Here is a 21437-nt window from a genome sequence, read left to right as displayed (position 1 = left end):
ACGCCGCTCCCGGCGGTTCTCATGACAATGGCGGCGCCCTGTAGGTTTCGCGCGCTTCTCCTGCGCTGCTGCCAACGCCGCTCTCGGCGGTCCTCGTGGCAATGGCGGTGCCTCGCGGGTTTCTGCGCGTCTCTCTCTCCCTCTCTCCGACGCTGCTCGGCCCCTGAACACCGGCTGCGCCCTGTGCGCTCTGCCCTCTCTCTCCCCGTCGACGCTGCTCGGCCCTTTGCTGTGCCGCTCGGCCGGGCTCTAGCCTGCCGCCGTCTGGGAAGGGTCTGCGCACTCCCTGTTGCCAGCCCGTTTCGCTGGACCACCTCGACTGGAAAGCCAAGTCTGGCTCTCGACAGCCTCCCCCGCAATTCTCGAGTCTCTGCTGGATGACTGGGCGGTTGCCTGTGGTCGACGCCCGAGTCTCTGGCCTTGACCTCCAATCCACTGATCTCCAGGAACGAATCCCCGGGAGGTGATGCAGAGTTGTAGGTAGGTTCGAACCTGCCTCGTCGCCAATGTTACGTCCGTGTATAATAAGAAACGGACTGCGGAGAACGGTACAACAGGTGTTTACTCAATGTGGCTCAAACTGCAACTGATCTGTACAGATTACTACTCAGCGTTATATACAGGTGTGGTCACTGCCGGTACTACAGTATACATGAGCTGTACAAAGTAGTTCCCCCCTTAAAGGTAAAGGAAACTTTGTGCTATCCGGAAGTTGAATGTCCGGCAACTTTGATCTAACGGCAGAAATCAGCAGCCGTTTTGGTTAGGTGTTTTTTTTTCTCCTAGCATTCTTTTCACAGGCAGGCTCTGGAAAGCGTCTTTGTCGCTTAGCAACAGCTTCAGAGACGCTTCCAAGCTACTGGGCCGAGTGTTTACAAGCTGTTGCTGAGCAACAGTGTTTGTGGTCAGACACGGCAAGCTCTAGAAAGCATCTCTGTATCTTAGCAACAGCTTCAGAGACGCTTCCAAGGGGCCGAGTGTTTACAAGCTGTTGCTGAGCAACAGTGTTTGTGGTCAGATACTGCGATGAAAAGCTCCTATCTGATAACATTGACGCTGGTCTATCCGGAGCTTTTAAAAAAATGGCAGTAGCTCAGTCCCATGGGTGCCGGATAGCACAAAGTTTCCTGTACATACATTACAACTGGGTATTGCTGGAAGCCTGAATACTCTTCTCCAGATGTTTTCATATTGGACTGGAATGATCCTGAGCAGGAGAGACCATGTTACCACTGTCCTCTGCAATAAATGGAGATGGGGGAGAGGCCTGTGAGTTTTTAAATAAAAATGACAATATAAGCAACACTTTGAGGCTTCCTAGAGATTGTTTGAGCATTAATAGCTCAGGGAATGAATTATCCAGGACAGGCTTTACCTACTGTTGTGCAATTTCTCCTCTGATAGTATCTGGGACATGGTAAGGAAGTTTGTGGCCCTTCAGTATCTCAGGAGTGGAATAGCAATGATGCCACTCACCCACCCACCCCTGTGATTTCTGTGTAGGATTGTTCTGTTACAAGGAGGGTTTTCCCCCCATTTTTTCTCTCTTCCGTCCTTGAAGATGTGAATCCCTGGGGTATAATTCCACAGCACTGACTGTCCTCTGGTACTCACACAAGGGGCCATTCTTCATGTTTGAGTCTAGATAATGGAGTGCCAGCAGACTATTCAAACAATGGGGTGGGGGGCGGAGGGGGTGGTGGTTGGTGGTGATCACTGCTCAGCCCAAGCGCTACTCTCAACTGACACCCACACATGTATTTTCCCAGCACGGGATACCTGGATAGCGATCGAGAGTGGGAACCCTTGCTGATTCAGCGACCCCCCCTCCCCCAACTAACCCAGAGACCCTGGATCAATCTTGGCCCTCTCTGCTCAGTGGCACTTGAAACAGTTCATTTACCATCTGCACCATTGAGGGAGTCTATTTACATCAGTTTTAAGTTTAATTACATGTTAGTAGGAATAGTTTTAAATTCAGAGTGTGTTTTAACATTCCACATTATGTGATGCCAATTCTCTCCCTTCTTCAGAAGTAACCAGCTATCATCTTCAAAATCCTCTGGGTGAAGATGAAGTATCTAACTCGCAAGAGCCACTCAGGTCCAAATGCTACTAGGGAGTCAGGCAGCTGGTAGAAATATCAAGTGTTAACATTTGAGGCACGATCTCCTGTGGCTTGGTGAGACAGGGTTATGAACTTCAATGCACAGATATTCTGAGGAGATGTTCGCTTGTGTCATGCCAGCTTGGGCTCAGCTGTTCAGCCAACCTCGGGGAGCAGTGACAGCAGATGAGCTGTTGCCTTAAGGATGGTCTGCTCTTAATGTGAATCAATTGAGGGAATATAACCTTTGACATCGATCTTGCTTTGCTATTGTTTCCATGACTATGTGAGCTCCCATATATATATTAAAAAAATTAGACTAGGTCGGTCAAAAGAGATTGTATTCATAAAAATATAAAATTAGTGAGTCACAGCATCTCTGACTGCGGGATGCATTTGGGCAATTTTTTCCCATTGCTGGATCTTTGCTAGATTTATAAAAACATTTTAAACATTCAGCAATGTTTTCCAGGTAAAAATTAAGCAAAGCTGATTGAAAGAAACTGGAGGTAATTTTGACTTTTGCCAATAATGTAAAATGGTCGTTATCGAATCTATCGCCCAATACACATCTCTCCCGATTTGTTTCAAAACTTCAATGGAAATGAAAATGGGGAGAGATGTATAACGGGCGGCTGATCCGATATTGGCCGTTTTACACTGTCGCCTAAAGTCAAAATTTCCCCTGTTGAGTTCCGCAGCATCCTGTTGTAGGAGAAGCTCTGAACCTCAAACCAATGCCATACATACAGACCCCACTGTAAGACTCCCCACCGTCCATAGACCCGATAAGTGGCTCTCACCTCCATTTCTTTCTCACTCCTACAGCTGTTGATTATACTGGTACTGAATGTGTACAGATACATACCAGACCAGGCGAGTAGGCTTCTGTGCCTGTATATGTACAGGATACCATGTGGGGATGTGCTTTATGGCCAACAGTTCCACAAGTGGCCAGTCCTAATCATTCATATATAGAATTATATAGAATTTACAGCACAGAAATGGGTCATTCAGCCCAAGTGGGACAAAATAGCTCTGCAAAGAATATCTTCATGTTTTCACTAGAAATATTGAGCGAGGAATCCTTCATGAACACATTAATGACTTTGTTGCACATGGTAACCAGAGCACGTCTTCCCTGAACATTTGTAGAGAACATTGAGAAATCTACTCACAAATCAAGTGATACCCCACAAGACAGCGTTCTGTTTATCATGGTTGTTAACAACAGTATATTCTGTCAGTTGGTAGCACTCTGACCTCTAAATAATAAGGTTTTGGGTTTAAGCCTCTCTCCAGGCCTTTTGCACAAAGTCTAGGCTGACACTTCAGTGCTTGCTACACTGTCAGTGCTGCCATCCTTTGGGTGACCCTACCTACCCTCCAGGTGGACATTTAAGATCCCATCTAACTACTTGAGGAAGAATAGGAAGTTCTCTTGATTAAGTTTCCTCACTCAACCGACAATGCCAAAAATAGATTAACCACTCATTTATCTCAAAATGGCCAACAAAACAACAATTGCTGCATTTCAAAGTCATCCACTGTATGCAAAGCTCTTTGAGACATTTCTGAGCGATGAAGTAAATGCAAGTCTTCCTTCCTATATTCTTTTTGAAATGTAAATACTGGCCCCGATATTTATGGGGAGGCAGTGGGGGCAGATTAGCGGTCAGGTAACTCAGAAGAATGGGTTTCACTCAGGTCCTGCCAAATTTAATGGTAGGACCTGATTACCATTTTTGGTCTCCATACCCCGTACGCAGCCAGCCAGATTGAGAGGCTGGCTGACTGTCTGGTGGGTAGGCCTCTGGCACCAGGCCGCAGCCGGCGAGCATAAAGGAGGGAGGGAAGGAGTGAGAAATCATGAGTCGGGTGTGGACCTGATGGGGGGGCCCGGAGAGATCCGGGGTCGGGGGTCTGCAATATCGGAGGGGCCGGAGAGCTGGGTGGGGGTGTCTAATCACCAAGGGGGGTGAGTGGGTGGGGGTAGGGGGAGGCTCCCCAAGCCCAGGAAACCCAGCTGGTCAATGTTAAAGCTGGAAGAGAGATAAAATTCCTAAGCACACAGCCTCATTAAAATAATAAAATGAGGGGCCCACCTCCTGGGAGTGGGTTGGTTGCCCCGTCCCCTGTCCTGCTGCCATTAAAGCCAGAAGTGGGCGGGTTCAAGGCGGGTTAGGTTCGAGTTTGAAATTTTTTTAATTTTAACTTCCCACGCAACCCATATCCCACCTGTTTTTGGGGGTTAAAATTACCCCACTGTGTCTATAATATGAAACAGTGAGTTTGACTGGCAGCAGTGTTACATTGCATTCATTTTTAAACAAGCTTCATGTGAGTTATAATGTAGCTGGTGATGGGGGGCGGGGTGCGTTGAGGGCGGGCAGAGGGATAAGAAGAGATAGCAGACTGGCTAAAGCAGTGACCACTCTTCTCATCAAAGCCTTTTGTGGCCTCTAAAGTGGCAACATATGGCCAATGTACCCTGGAACAGGGAGAGCACCAGCTTGCAAAATTCCCCTTCTTCCCCTGGATAAAACAATTCCTATTGAATGGTGGACAGCTTTAACGATAAACAGAACTGTCTGATTAAACTCTGAAGTATTGTGCCTAGCTATATAGGAGAAGACTGAAAGCAGCCATCTTTTGCTTATTTAAGCTAGGGTGGCAGATGGAAGGCAGCTGCACTTGGTAACAGCGAGATACTAACTTGCCCCAGGGATGTTAACTTGCCCCAGGGATGTTGTAGAAGCTCAGCAGGACACCATGTGCTGTGTGGCTGAGGAGAAGCAGCCTCGCTGCAAGGCCATTATTCATACCTGCTGTGTGTTTGTTTTTACCCTGACAGCCACCACCAGTGGATGAGAAAACACAGGAGAGCGCCATGGACGAGCTGAAGGGGATTCTGGTAATATAGAGACCAAATTTAACCCTTTCTTAACGACCACAATTTTAAGCACCATCAGTAAAAATAAAACAAAACTTAGAGTAAGAATGGATTAGCATCTATAGCACTGTTCAACTGAGGCCTTGTCTGTATATTTCAAGCAGACATTAAAAATTCCATGGCAACCTGGGTACCCAGTGTCGCCAATGACATTATATTGCTATGCTTATTTTGTTGGGTTTCCTAAGATGGTGATCTTGCTACTGGAGGCAACCCTTTAATGTAAATGGGGTATCAGAGAAAAGAGCGAGGTGTTCGCCTGATGTCCTAACCAACTTAACTTCCTCAACTAAAACTGACTATTCACTGCTCTTTGATGGATCTTACTGTGCACAATAAGGACTGCTGCAATTACCCAGTTACTGCACTTCAAAGTAATTCATTGTGAAGGGCTTTGGGATGTTTTTGAAGATGTGATGAAATGCTATGTGAAAGATCGTTTGTTCTTTTCTCTGATACCCCAGCCAGGTTGCCTCTGATTTCTGAGGGCTCTCATGGGCAAAAATAAAGCAGTGGCTACCACTGGCAGTGAAGTCAGGGCCACGGGCAGGCTTGACTTGCAGCCTACCCATGCAGGCCAGCAATGCACTTTTAGCACTATTAGCTGCATAGGCCATCCTCTGCGGTCAGGGAAAGTCTACACCATACTGGTTAAAATAGTCTGGGGTTTTATTTTTAACTGACTGCATTAATCATACATGCATAGTTCAATTAAAGTCACACTTGCAACTTTGGAGTAAGTGTGTGTACATGAGACTTGTTCGTGTGCAGTTATCTGTTGCAACCAAATCCACCGCACAGGCAGATTTAGCAGCAATGGAACAGCACAGATTAAAGAACCACTTCCAATGGAAGCAGTGGTTAATATAAATGGAATATGATATAACTCACACTGTTTATGGCACCTCATAGTTTAAAACGATGTAGAAAGCCCTCTCTGTAATACCCCTACACTGACACTTGCTGATGTACCATATCACTGACTCCAACAACAACAACAACTTGCATTTATAGAGTGCCTTTAACATAGTAAAACATCCCAAGCCTCAGGAGTGTTATCAAACAAAATTTGATACCGAGTCACATAAGGAGATATTAGGACAGATGACCAAAAGTTTGGTCAAAGAGGTAGGTTTTAAGGAGCATCTTTCAGGAGGAGAGAGAGGTAAAGAGGAGGAAAGGTTTAAGGAGGGAATTTCAGAGCTTAGTGCTTAGGCAGCTGAAGGCATGGCCGTCAATGGAGGTGCGATTAAAATCGTGAATGCGCAAGAGTCCAGAATTAGAGGAGCGCAGAGATCTCGGAGGGTTGTAGGGCTAGAGGAGGTTACAGAGAGGGAGGGGCGAGGCCATGGAGCAATTTAGTGTCTGGGTCCCGAGGATGTGAACCCCTGGACATGCGGTGGCGCTGTTTGCTGCCAGTAACATTCCTGTAAATGCGGTGGCACTGTTCACTGCCGGTAACACTCCTGGACATAAGAAATAGGAGCAGGAGTAGGCCATTTGGTCCCTCGAGCCTGCTCCACCATTCAATAAAATCATGGCTGATCTTCTATCTCAACTCCACTTTCCTGAACTATCCCCATATCCCTTGATTCCCTTAATATCCAAAAATCTATCGATCTCTCACTTGAGTATACTCAACGACCGAGCCTCCACAGCCCTCTTGGGTAGAGAATTCCAAAGATTCACCAGCCTCTGAGTGAAGAAATTTCTCCTCATCTCAGTCCTAAATGGCTGACCCCTTATTCTGAGACTGTGACCCCTGGTTCTAGACTCCCAAGCCAGGGGAAACATCCTCCCTGCATCTACCCTGTCAAGCCCTGTAAGAATTTTGTATGTTTCAATGAGACCACCTATCATTCTTCTAAACTCCAGAGAATATAGGCCTAGTCTACTCAATCTCTCCTCATAGGACAATCCCCCCATCCCAGAAATCAGTCTGTTAAACCTTCGTTGCACTCCCTCTATGGCAAGTATATCCTTCATTTGGTAAGGAGACCAAGACTGTACACAATACTCCAGGTGTGGTCTCACCAGGGCCCTATATAATTGCAGTAAGATGTCTTTACTCTTATACTCAAATCCTCTTGTAATAAAGGCCAACATACCATTTGCTTTCCTTATTGTTTGCTTTACCTGCATGTTAACTTTCAGTGTTTCATGTCCCTCTGAACACCCAGTCTCTCACCATTTAAAAAATACTCTTGATTTTCTATTTTTCCTACCAACGTGAATAACTTCACATTTCTCCACATTATATTCCATTTGCCATGTTCTTGCCCACTCACTTAGCTTGTCTATATCCCCTTGAAGCCTAATTGCATCCTCCTCACAACTTACATTCCAACCCAGCTTTGTATCTTCAGCAAACTTGGATATATTACATTTGGTCCCCTCATAGAAATCTTTGATCTAGATTGTGATTAGCTGAGGCCCAAGCACTGATCCTTGCGGTACCCCACTAGTTACAGCCTGCCAACCTGAAAATGACCCATTTATTCCTACTCTCTGTTTTCTGTCCGTTAACCTATCCTCAATCCATGCTAGTATATTACCCCCCAATCCCATGAGCCCTAATTTTGTTTAATAAACTCTTGTGTAGCACCTTATCGAATGCCTTCTGAAAATCCAAATACACCACATCCACTGGTTCCCCCTTATCTATTCTGCTAGTTACAACCTCAAAAAACTCTAACAGATTCGTCAAACATGATTTCCCTTTCATAAATCCATGTTGACTCTGTCCAATCCTATTATTATTTTCTAAGTGGCCTGTTACCACGTCCTTAATAATAGATTCTAGCATTTTCCCTACTACTGATATCAGGCTAACTGATCTGTAGTTCCCCGATTTCTCTCTCCCTCCTTTCTGAAATAGTGGGGTTACATTTGCTACCTTCCAATCCACATGAAACGTTCTAGAATCTATGGAATTTTGGAAAATGACAACCAATGCATCCTTTATCTCTATAGCCACCTCTTTCAAAACCCTAGGATGCAGGCCATCAGGTCCAGGGGATTTATCAGCTTTCAGTCCCATTAATTTCTCCAGTACTATTTTTTAACTAATACTAATTTCTTTCAGTTCCTCATTCTCGCTAGACCCTTGGTTCTCCACTATTTCCAGGAGGTTTTTTGCGTCTTCTTCCGTGAAGACAGGCATAAAATATTTGTTTAATTTCTTTCCCATTTCCTTAATCCCCATTCTAATTTCTCCAATCTCAGCCTGTAAGGAACCCACATTTACTTTTGCTAATCTTTTCCTTTCTACATACCTATACAAGCTTTTACAGTCTGTTTTTATGTCTCTCGCTATTGTACTCTCACTCTATTTTCCCTTTCTTTATCAATTTCTTGGTCCACCTTTGCTGAGTTCTAAAATCCTCCCAATCGTCAGGCTTACTGCTCTTTTTGGCAACATTATAAGCCTCTTCCTTTGATCTAATACTGTTTTTAACTTCTCTTGTTAGCCACGGTTGGACCACATTTCCTGTGGGGTTTTTGTGCCTTAAAGGAATGTATATTTGTTGTAAATGATGTATTATGTAACATGTGGTGGCACTGTTCACTGCCGGTAATGCCCCTGGACATGCGGTGGCACTGTTCGCTGCCGGTAATGCCCCTGGACATGCGGTGGCACTGTTCACTACCGGTAATACTCCTGGACATGCGGTGGCACTGTTCACTGCCGGTAATGCCCCATGACATGTGGTGGCACTGTTCACTGCCGGTAATGTTCCTGGACATGCGGTGGCACTATTCACTGCAGGTAATGCTCCTGAACATGCAGTGGCACTGTTCACTGCCGGTAATGCCCCTGGACATGCAGTGGCACTGTTCACTGCCAGTAATGTTCCTGGACATGTGGTGGCACTGTTCACTGCCAGTATTGCTCCTGGACATGCGGTGGCACTGTTCACTGCCGGTATTGCTCCTGGACATGCAGTAGCACTGTTCACTGCCGGTAATGCTCCTGGACATGCGGTGGCACTGTTCACTGCCGGTAACGCTCCTGGACATGCGGTGGCACTGTTCACTGCTGGTATTGCTCCTGGACATGCGGTGGCACTGTTCACTGCCGGTAACGCTCCTGGACATGCGGTGGCACTGTTCACTGCCGGTAACGCTCCTGGACATGCGGTGGCACTGTTCACTGCCAGTATTGCTCCTGGACATGCGGTGGCACTGTTCACTGCCAGTATTGCTCCTGGACATGCGGTGGCACTGTTCATTGCCAGTATTGCTCCCGGACATGTGGTGGCACTGTTCACTGCCGGTAATGCCACTGGACATGCGGTGGCACTGTTCACTGCCGGTAAAGCCCCTGGCCATGCAGTGGCACTGTTCACTGCCGGTATTGCTCCAGGGCATGCGGTGGCACTGTTCGTTGCCGGTAATGCCCCTGGACATGCGGTGGCACTGTTCACTGCTGGTAACGCTCCTGGACATGTGGTGATACTGTTCGCTGCCGGTATTGCTCCTGGACATGCAGTAGCACTGTTCACTGCCGGTAATGTTCCTGGACATGCGGTGGCACTGTTCACTGACGGTAACGCTCCTGGACATGCGGTGGCACTGTTCACTGCTGGTATTGGTTCTGGACATGCAGTAGCACTGTGCACTGCCAGTATTGGTCCTGGACATGTGGTGACACTGTTCACTGCCGGTATTGCTCCTGGACATGCGGTGGCACTGTTCACTGCCGGTATTGCTCCTGGACATGCCGTAGCACTGTTCACTGACGGTATTGCTCCTGGACATGCGGTGGCACTGTTCACTGCCGGTATTGGTCCTGGACATGCGGTAGCTCTGTTCACTGCCGGTATTGGTCCTGGACATGCGGTAGCACTGTTCACTGCCGGTATTGCTCCTGGACATGCGGTGGCACTGTTCACTGCCGGTATTGCTCCTGGACGTGTGGTGACACTGTTCGCTGCCGGTATTGCTTCTGGACATGCAGTGGCACTGTTCACTGCCGGTAATGTTCCTGGAAATGTGGTGGCACTGTTCACTGCTGGTATTGCTCCTGGACATGCCGTAGCACTGTTCACTGCTGGTAATGCTCCTGGACATGTGGTGGCACTGTTCACTGCCGGTATTGGTCCTGGACATGCAGTAGCACTGTTCACTGCCGGTAATGCTCCTGGACATGCGGTGGCACTGTTCACTGCCGGTATTGCTCCTGGACATGCGGTGGCATTGTTCACTGCCGGTATTGGTCCTGGACATGCAGTAGAACTGTTCACTGCTGGTATTGCCCCTGGACATGCGGTGGCACTGTTCACTGCCAGTATTGCTCCTGGACATGCGGTGGCACTGTTTACTGCCAGTATTGCTCCTGGACATGCGGTGACACCATTCACTGCCAGTATTGCTCCCGGACATGCGGTGGCACTGTTCACTACCAGTATTGCTCCCGGACATGTGGTGGCACTGTTCACTGCCGGTAATGCCCCGGGACATGTGGTGGCACTGTTCACTGCCGGTAAAGCCCCTGGCCATGCAGTGGCACTGTTCACTGCCGGTATTGCTCCTGGACATGCGGTGGCACTGTTCGCTGCCGGTAATGCCCCTGGACATGCGGTGGCACTGTTCACTGCTGGTAACGCTCCTGGATATGTGGTGACACTGTTCGCTGCCGGTATTGCTCCTGGACATGCAGTGGCACTGTTCACTGCTGGTAATGTTCCTGGACATGCGGTTGCACTGTTCACTGCCGGTATTGCTCCTGGATATGCCGTAGCACTGTTCACTGCTGGTAATGCTCCTGGACATGTGGTGGCACTGTTCACTGCCGGTATTGGTCCTGGACATGCAGTAGCACTGTTCACTGCCGGTAATGCTCCTGGACATGCGGAGCCACTGTTCACTGCCGGTATTGCTCCTGGACATGCGGTGGCACTGTTCACTGCCGGTAATGCTCCTGGACATGTGGTGGTACAGTTCACTGCCGGTATTGCTCCTGGACATGCGGTAGCACTGTTCACTGCCGGTAATGCTCCTGGACATGCGGTGGAACTGTTCACTGCCGGTATTGCTCCTGGACGTACGGTGGCACGGTTCACTGCCGGTATTGGTCCTGGACATGTGGTGGCACTGTTCACTGCCAGTAACGCTCCTGGACATGTGGTGGCACTGTTCACTGCCGGTATTGCTCCTGGACATGCCGTAGCACTGTTCACTGCTGGTAATGCTCCTGGACATGCGGTGGCACTGTTCACTGCCGGTAATGCTCCTGGACATGTGGTGGCACTGTTCACTGCCGGTAATGCTCCTGGACATGTGGTGGCACTGTTCACTGCCGGTATTGCTCCTGGACATGCCGTAGCACTGTTCACTGCTGGTAATGCTCCTGGACATGCGGTGGCACTGTTCACTGCCGGTATTGCTCCTGGACATGCCGTAGCACTGTTCACTGCTGGTAATGCTCCTGGACATGCGGTGGCACTGTTCACTGCCGGTAACGCTCCTGGACATGCGGTGGCACTGTTCACTGCCGGTATTGCTCCTGGACATGCGGTGGCACTGTTCACTGCCGGTATTGCTCCTGGACATGCGGTGGCACTGCTCACTGCTGGTATTGGTCCTGGACATGCGTTAGAACTGTTCACTGCTGGTATTGGTCCTGGACATGCGGTAGAACTGTTCACTGCTGGTATTGGTCCTGGACATGCGGTGGCACTGTTCACTGCTGGTATTGCTCCTGGACATGCGGTGGCACTGTTCACTGCCAGTATTGGTCCTGGACATGCGGTGGCACTGTTCACTGACGGTAACGCTCCTGGACATGCGGTGGCACTGTTCACTGCTGCTATTGGTCCTGGACATGCAGTAGCACTGTTCACTGCCGGTATTGGTCCTGGACATGTGGTGACACTGTTCACTGCCGGTATTGGTCCTGGACATGCGGTGGCACTGTTCACTGCCGGTATTGCTCCTGGACATGCGGTAGCGCTGTTCACTGCCGGTATTGCTCCTGGACATGCGGTGGCACTGTTCACTGCCGGTATTGGTCATGGACATGCGGTAGCACTGTTCACTGCCGGTATTGCTCCTGGACATGCGGTGGCACTGTTCACTGCTGGTAACGCTCCTGGACATGTGGTGACACTGTTCGCTGCCGGTATTGCTCCTGGACATGCAGTGGCACTGTTCACTGCCGGTAATGTTCCTGGACATGCGGTGGCACTGTTCACTGCAGGTATTGCTCCTGGACATGCCGTAGCACTGTTCACTGCCGGTATTGCTCCTGGACATGCGGTGGCACTGTTCACTGCCGGTATTGCTCCCGGACATGCGGTGGCACTGTTCACTGCCGGTATTGCTCCTGGACATGCAGATTCACTGTTCGCTGCTGGGAACGCTCCTCGACATGTGGTGGCACTGTTCACTGCCGGTAATGCTCCTGGACATGCGGTGGCACTGTTCACTGCCGGTATTGCTCCTGGACATGCGGTGGCACTGTTCACTGCCGGTAATGCTCCTGGACATGCGGTGGCACTGTTCACTGCCGGTATTGGTCCTGGACATGCAGTGGCACTGTTCACTGCTGGTATTGGTCCTGGACATGCGGTGGCACTGTTCACTGCCGGTATTGGTCCTGGACATGCGGTGGCACTGTTCACTGCTGGTATTGGTCCTGGACATGCGGTGGCACTGTTCACTGACGGTAACGCTCCTGGACATGCGGTGGCACTGTTCACTGCTGGTATTGTTCCTGGACATGCAGTAGCACTGTTCACTGCCGGTATTGGTCCTGGACATGTGGTGACACTGTTCACTGCCGGTATTGCTCCTGGACATGCGGTGGCACTGTTCACTGCCGGTATTGCTCCTGGACATGCCGTAGCGCTGTTCACTGCCGGTATTGCTCCTGGACATGCGGTGGCACTGTTCACTGCCGGTATTGGTCCTGGACCTGCGGTAGCACTATTCACTGCCGGCATTGCTCCTGGGCATGCGGTGGCACTGTTCACTGCCGGTATTGGTCCTGGACATGTGGTGACACTGTTCACTGCCGGTATTGCTCCTGGACATGCGGTGGCACTGTTCACTGCCGGTATTGCTCCTGGGCATGCGGTGGCACTGTTCACTGCTGGTATTGCTCCTGGACATGCGGTGGCACTGTTCACTGCTGGTATTGCTCCTGGACATGCGGTGACACTGTTCACTGCCGGTATTGGTCCTGGACATGCGGTGGCACTGTTCACTTACGGTAATGCTCCTGGGCATGCGGTGGCACTGTTCACTGCTGGGATTGCTCCTGGACATGCGGTAGCACTGTTCACTGCCGGTAACGCTCCTGGACATGTGGTGATACTGTTCACTGCCGGTATTGCTCCTGGACATGCGGTGGCACTGTTCACTGCTGGTAACGCTCCTGGACATGCGGTGGCACTGTTCACTGCCGGCATTGCTCCTGGACATGCGGTGGCACTGTTCACTGCCGGCATTGCTCCTGGACATGCGGTGGCACTGTTCACTGCTGGTAACGCTCCTGGACATGCGGTGGCACTGTTCACTGCTGGGATTGCTCCTGGACATGCGGTAGCACTGTTCACTGCCGGTATTGGTCCTGGACATGCGGTGGCACTGTTCACTGACGGTAACGCTTCTGGACATGCGGTGGCTCTGTTCACTGCCGGTAACGCTCCTGGACATGTGGTGATACTGTTCACTGCTGGTAACGCTCCTGGACATGCTGTGGCACTGTTCACTGCTGGTATTGCTCCTGGGCATGCGGTGGCACTGTTCACTGCCGGTAATGCTCCTGGACATGTGGTGGCACTGTTCACTGCTGGTAACGCTCCTGGACATGCGGTGGCACTGTTCACTGCCGGTAACGCTCCTGGACATGCGGTGGCACTGTTCACTGCCAGTATTGCTCCTGGACATGCGGTGGCACTGTTCACTGCCAGTATTGCTCCTGGACATGCGGTGGCACTGTTCATTGCCAGTATTGCTCCCGGACATGTGGTGGCACTGTTCACTGCCGGTAATGCCACTGGACATGCGGTGGCACTGTTCACTGCCGGTAAAGCCCCTGGCCATGCAGTGGCACTGTTCACTGCCGGTATTGCTCCAGGGCATGCGGTGGCACTGTTCGTTGCCGGTAATGCCCCTGGACATGCGGTGGCACTGTTCACTGCTGGTAACGCTCCTGGACATGTGGTGATACTGTTCGCTGCCGGTATTGCTCCTGGACATGCAGTAGCACTGTTCACTGCCGGTAATGTTCCTGGACATGCGGTGGCACTGTTCACTGACGGTAACGCTCCTGGACATGCGGTGGCACTGTTCACTGCTGGTATTGGTTCTGGACATGCAGTAGCACTGTGCACTGCCAGTATTGGTCCTGGACATGTGGTGACACTGTTCACTGCCGGTATTGCTCCTGGACATGCGGTGGCACTGTTCACTGCCGGTATTGCTCCTGGACATGCCGTAGCACTGTTCACTGACGGTATTGCTCCTGGACATGCGGTGGCACTGTTCACTGCCGGTATTGGTCCTGGACATGCGGTAGCTCTGTTCACTGCCGGTATTGGTCCTGGACATGCGGTAGCACTGTTCACTGCCGGTATTGCTCCTGGACATGCGGTGGCACTGTTCACTGCCGGTATTGCTCCTGGACGTGTGGTGACACTGTTCGCTGCCGGTATTGCTTCTGGACATGCAGTGGCACTGTTCACTGCCGGTATTGCTCCTGGACATGCGGTGGCACTGTTCACTGCCGGTAATGCTCCTGGACATGTGGTGGTACAGTTCACTGCCGGTATTGCTCCTGGACATGCGGTAGCACTGTTCACTGCCGGTAATGCTCCTGGACATGCGGTGGAACTGTTCACTGCCGGTATTGCTCCTGGACGTACGGTGGCACGGTTCACTGCCGGTATTGGTCCTGGACATGTGGTGGCACTGTTCACTGCCAGTAACGCTCCTGGACATGTGGTGGCACTGTTCACTGCCGGTATTGCTCCTGGACATGCCGTAGCACTGTTCACTGCTGGTAATGCTCCTGGACATGCGGTGGCACTGTTCACTGCCGGTAATGCTCCTGGACATGTGGTGGCACTGTTCACTGCCGGTAATGCTCCTGGACATGTGGTGGCACTGTTCACTGCCGGTATTGCTCCTGGACATGCGGTGGCACTGTTCACTGCTGGTAATGCTCCTGGACATGCGGTGGCACTGTTCACTGCCGGTATTGCTCCTGGACATGCCGTAGCACTGTTCACTGCTGGTAATGCTTCTGGACATGCGGTGGCACTGTTCACTGCCGGTAACGCTCCTGGACATGCGGTGGCACTGTTCACTGCCGGTATTGCTCCTGGACATGCGGTGGCACTGTTCACTGCCGGTATTGCTCCTGGACATGCGGTGGCACTGCTCACTGCTGGTATTGGTCCTGGACATGCGTTAGAACTGTTCACTGCTGGTATTGGTCCTGGACATGCGGTAGAACTGTTCACTGCTGGTATTGCTCCTGGACATGCGGTGGCACTGTTCACTGCCAGTATTGGTCCTGGACATGCGGTGGCACTGTTCACTGACGGTAACGCTCCTGGACATGCGGTGGCACTGTTCACTGTTGCTATTGGTCCTGGACATGCAGTAGCACTGTTCACTGCCGGTATTGGTCCTGGACATGTGGTGACACTGTTCACTGCCGGTATTGGTCCTGGACATGCGGTGGCACTGTTCACTGCCGGTATTGCTCCTGGACATGCGGTAGCGCTGTTCACTGCCGGTATTGCTCCTGGACATGCGGTGGCACTGTTCACTGCCGGTATTGGTCATGGACATGCGGTAGCACTGTTCACTGCCGGTATTGCTCCTGGACATGCGGTGGCACTGTTCACTGCTGGTAACGCTCCTGGACATGTGGTGACACTGTTCGCTGCCGGTATTGCTCCTGGACATGCAGTGGCACTGTTCACTGCCGGTAATGTTCCTGGACATGCGGTGGCACTGTTCACTGCAGGTATTGCTCCTGGACATGCCGTAGCACTGTTCACTGCCGGTATTGCTCCTGGACATGCGGTGGCACTGTTCACTGCCGGTATTGCTCCCGGACATGCGGTGGCACTGTTCACTGCCGGTATTGCTCCTGGACATGCAGATTCACTGTTCGCTGCTGGGAACGCTCCTCGACATGTGGTGGCACTGTTCACTGCCGGTAATGCTCCTGGACATGCGGTGGCACTGTTCACTGCCGGTATTGCTCCTGGACATGCGGTGGCACTGTTCACTGCCGGTAATGCTCCTGGACATGCGGTGGCACTGTTCACTGCCGGTATTGGTCCTGGACATGCGGTGGCACTGTTCACTGCCGGTATTGGTCCTGGACATGCGGTGGCACTGTTCACTGCTGGTATTGGTCCTGGACATGCGGTGGCACTGTTCACTGACGGTAACGCTCCTGGACATGCGGTGGCACTGTTCACTGCTGGTATTGTTCCTGGACATGCGGTGGCACTGTTCACTGACGGTAACGCTCCTGGACATGCGGTGGCACTGTTCACTGCTGGTATTGGTCCTGGACATGCGGTGGCACTGTTCACTGACGGTAACGCTCCTGGACATGCGGTGGCACTGTTCACTGCTGGTATTGTTCCTGGACATGCAGTAGCACTGTTCACTGCCGGTATTGGTCCTGGACATGTGGTGACACTGTTCACTGCCGGTATTGCTCCTGGACATGCGGTGGCACTGTTCACTGCCGGTATTGCTCCTGGACATGCCGTAGCGCTGTTCACTGCCGGTATTGCTCCTGGACATGCGGTGGCACTGTTCACTGCCGGTATTGGTCCTGGACCTGCGGTAGCACTATTCACTGCCGGCATTGCTCCTGGGCATGCGGTGGCACTGTTCACTGCCGGTATTGGTCCTGGACATGTGGTGACACTGTTCACTGCCGGTATTGCTCCTGGACATGCGGTGGCACTGTTCACTGCCGGTATTGCTCCTGGGCATGCGGTGGCACTGTTCACTGCTGGTATTGCTCCTGGACATGCGGTGGCACTGTTCACTGCTGGTATTGCTCCTGGACATGCGGTGACACTGTTCACTGCCGGTATTGGTCCTGGACATGCGGTGGCACTGTTCACTTACGGTAATGCTCCTGGGCATGCGGTGGCACTGTTCACTGCTGGGATTGCTCCTGGACATGCGGTAGCACTGTTCACTGCCGGTAACGCTCCTGGACATGTGGTGATACTGTTCACTGCCGGTATTGCTCCTGGACATGCGGTGGCACTGTTCACTGCTGGTAACGCTCCTGGACATGCGGTGGCACTGTTCACTGCCGGCATTGCTCCTGGACATGCGGTGGCACTGTTCACTGCCGGCATTGCTCCTGGACATGCGGTGGCACTGTTCACTGCTGGTAACGCTCCTGGACATGCGGTGGCACTGTTCACTGCTGGGATTGCTCCTGGACATGCGGTAGCACTGTTCACTGCCGGTATTGGTCCTGGACATGCGGTGGCACTGTTCACTGACGGTAACGCTTCTGGACATGCGGTGGCTCTGTTCACTGCCGGTAACGCTCCTGGACATGTGGTGATACTGTTCACTGCTGGTAACGCTCCTGGACATGCTGTGGCACTGTTCACTGCTGGTATTGCTCCTGGGCATGCGGTGGCACTGTTCACTGCCGGTAATGCTCCTGGACATGTGGTGGCACTGTTCACTGCTGGTAATGCTCCTGGACATGTGGTGGCACTGTTCACTGCCGGTAATGCTCCTGGACATGCGGTGGCACTGTTCACTGCTGGTATTGCTGCTGGACATGTGGTGGCACTGTTCACTGCTGGTAACGCTCCTGGACATGCGGTGGCACTGTTCACTGCTGGTAACACTCCTGGACATGTGGTGGCACTGTTCACTGCTGGTAACACTCCTGGACATGTGGTGGCACTGTTCACTGCTGGTAACACTCCTGGACATGCGGTGGCACTGTTCACTGCTGGTAACACTCCTGGACATGCGGTGGCACTGTTCACTGCTGGTAACACTCCTGGACATGTGGTGGCACTGTTCACTGCCGGTAATGCTCCTGGACATGTGGTGGCACTGTTCACTGCTGTTAATGCTCCTGGACATGCGGTGGCACTGTTCACTGCCGGTAATGCTCCTGGGCATGCGGTGGCACTGTTCACTGCTGGTAACACTCCTGGACATGTGGTGGCACTGTTCACTGCTGGTATTGCTCCTGGACATGTGGTGGCACTGTTCACTGCTGGTAACGCTCCTGGACATGTGGTGGCACTGTGCACTGCTGGTATTGCTCCTGGACATGTGGTGGCACTGTTCACTGCCGGTAACGCTCCTGGACATGCTGTGGCACTGTTCACTGCTGGTAATGCTCCTGGACATGCGGTGGCACTGTTCACTGCCGGTATTGCTCCTGGACATGCGGTGGCATTGTTCACTGCCGGTAATGCTCCTGGACATGTGGTGGCATTGTTCACTGCCGGTAATGCTCCTGGACATGTGGTGGCACTGTTCGCTGTTCGCTGCCTGTGGCTGTGTTGTGAAGACAAGGATGAGGATTATAAAATCGTCGTTGGACCGGGAACCAATGTAGGTCAGCAAGCACAGGGGTGGTGGGTGAACGGGACTTGGTGCGAGTTAGGAGTTTAAGGAGGGTGCAAGGTGGGAGGCCGGCCAGGAGGTCATTGGAATAGTCAAGTCTAGCGGTAACAAAGGCATAGATGAGCTGAGGCAGGGTCGGAGACGGGTGATGTTACAGAGATGGAAGTAGGCGTTCTTGGTGATGGAGAGGATATTGGGTCAGAAGCTCAGCTCAGAGTCAAATAAGACGCCATGCTTGTGAACAGTCTGGTTGTGCCTCAACACTCTTCGATATACCCCTCACTACTCACAATAATGCTTTGTGCTTAAACATACGCACTCAGAATTTCCTGGTGGGTTATTTCCACTCGACCGCTGTAACTTCGGTGGAAGATCGGCAGAACCCCATTCACATGGGATAGCCAGCGTTTGTGCTGATATTCTGCCGAAGGTACAGCAGCTGAGCAGGAGAACCCCCCAAGGAAATTCCCGATGACATTGTTTATGTCTTCCTTACTAAAGTGAAAGCATATCAAACACCCTCTCCATAGTAAACATCCAGTGGCCAACAAACCCATGTCAATAACTCGCCTGCCTATATTATAATACTCCCTCTCTATAAAAAAAATCTCATAATAAAACACACAGTTTACAGCTCCTTTACTGTCATATAACATAGCCCTCAGTATAACTCACCCTGTCTGTAACAATCTCTGTTATGCCACACAATGAGACTATTTAATTGAAATCACTGAGCATCGCTTTGAGTTTGATATTTGCAAAATTTTCCTGCTATTTTTCAGCAGAAGACTTTAAATATCAGGAAATCCCTCAAGGCTCTGCGTGAGTGTGAGTCACGACTGCTACTGGCTCTTTTCTCCTCTCCACTCACCAGCTATATACAGTAATCCTGCGTCCACCACCGTTTAAAATAGGCTATTCCCTTTTCTCAATTCATTCACAAATGTGCATCTGATTAAAAAATAAAACACTGTTTGGATAAATCAGTGAGTGAGGAACATCATCCAGAGTTAACTAGGGATTACTGAGCAATGCTACGAATCAGCGTTTTGTGAGCGCAGCAGGTACAGTCAAGTGAGAAATAGGAGCTGATTTTCTGACTTGAGCTTAATTACTGTGGTCAGAAAAGAGGCGAACTATTGGTGAATGCAAGGTCACGAGACAGCGACAGACCTCCTGCCGACGCATATAGTGTATTGACATTGATGGGTTCCAGTAAATTATTCACATGATTACTTTGCCACACACTAACCTTTCCACAATATACTCATCACAATCAGATACATTGCTGTTCAGCAAAATACCCTTAAATAGCCTGATTATTTAGAACACGTGAGGAATCATATAAAATACCTTGATTGTTATGCTGACTAATGTAATATACCCTTCTTTATAACACCGTCTCAAATAACGCACCCCTTATTGTAGAACACTGGTATATCTCAATACTCCTTACTGTACCTCTCAAATAACACACCCCTTATTATAATAACACTGATATAACACGCATCTCTCTGTATGACTGTCCTATTACAACAAACTGTTACACACTCTCAAATAACACACGTCTTTCTCTGTCTGATATAACACCTTAAAAAACTACAGCCTTCACTGTCACACACTGATATATCTTACAACCCTTCATTGTAATACTGATATCACTGTAACTCTGTCAAATAACACCCTCCTCACTGTAACACTGTTTAATATAATGCAACCCTAACTGCAAGGCTCTCCATATAATACACCCCTAACTGTGACACCATCTAAAAAAAACTTGCTCTAGCTGTGACAATCTTTGTGATAACCTTTCACTGTAATGCTAGATAATATAACAAACAGCTCACTGTAACACTCCCCTCACACTAACATTATTTGATAAAGCACCTCTCTTATTGTAACAATGTCTAGTATAACATACCTTTCACTGTAACACTCTCTGATATGATGTCCGTTACTGTAACATTCTCTCTCACATTAATAGCAAAAACCTTATAACACACTTTCTCGATAATGTTACTCATATTGATACGAGTCATGGCTTCCTTGCCATAGAAATGCTGAATAAAGCTTTAATTTGACCTCTTACAACTTGCCCCTTACTTCAAATGCTTTTTTACTTCTCAAAGGCAGTGTAACAGAGAGGAGCCTAGAAATAGCGGCTCGTGCCTGAGCTGGGGCCCGATCCCAGCGCTGAGCACACTGCACATGTCTAATGAGGCCGGTGGCAGGACCACGGGAATTGGTCCACTGGTCGCATTTGTTTATTACCTGCGAGCTGCGGGCACCAGTCGCGGCTCCAGAGGCCGCTCGCCGGTCCCGGGAGGCACCAAGATCGCCAGCAGCCCCCAAATTTAATAAGGTATAGTATTTCTCCACAATAAAGTAAATTTTAAAAATGAAAACATACCCTTTTGGAAGCAGCCTCTATTAGTCTCTTTTAAGGATGGATGGTTTGGCTGCCAACAGCCTGAGAATACAGACCACAGCACACATGGCGCATGCTGTGGTCAGTCACAAAGGACTTTTGCAAAGGGGCCTCAAACGGGTTAGGCCCCCTATTTGTAATTCAGACATGGGCCTATGCACAAACCTTTAGCAATATGGCGGGCGACACAATTCCTGCACTGAATGAGCATGCCACCCGCCATATTGGACGTTTAGGCACCCGTTTCACACCTGTTAAACTGGCGCGGCCCATCAAATTTCTAGGCCAGCATCTTGGAGCTATAAATAAAGAACCGCACTTATATCTTTTTTAACTGCCTGAAGTTATAT

General features: G+C 50.3%; 1 protein-coding gene across 2 annotated transcripts in view; it reads left to right on the top strand.

Annotated features, from left to right (window-relative positions):
• Nucleotides 1-21437, top strand: part of shtn3 (shootin 3) — a 301957-nt gene that overhangs the window by 273338 nt on the left and 7182 nt on the right. The window contains exon 14 of one of the 2 annotated variants that reach the window (XM_085995196.1): nucleotides 4962-5021. The exons of the other annotated variant lie outside the window; for it this stretch is intronic. Coding sequence (XP_085851322.1) covers nucleotides 4962-5021 — 60 coding nt within the window. The remainder of the gene's footprint in view (nucleotides 1-4961; nucleotides 5022-21437) is intronic. 2 annotated transcript variants of the gene reach the window in all.

The sequence above is a fragment of the Somniosus microcephalus genome, chromosome 8 (assembly GCF_052327205.1).
Source record: "Somniosus microcephalus isolate GS21.2 chromosome 8, FLI_Smic_1.0, whole genome shotgun sequence".
NCBI lineage: Eukaryota > Metazoa > Chordata > Chondrichthyes > Squaliformes > Somniosidae > Somniosus > Somniosus microcephalus.
Note: the sequence above shows the minus strand (reverse complement) of the source record. Positions and strands in the feature narration are given on the sequence as shown.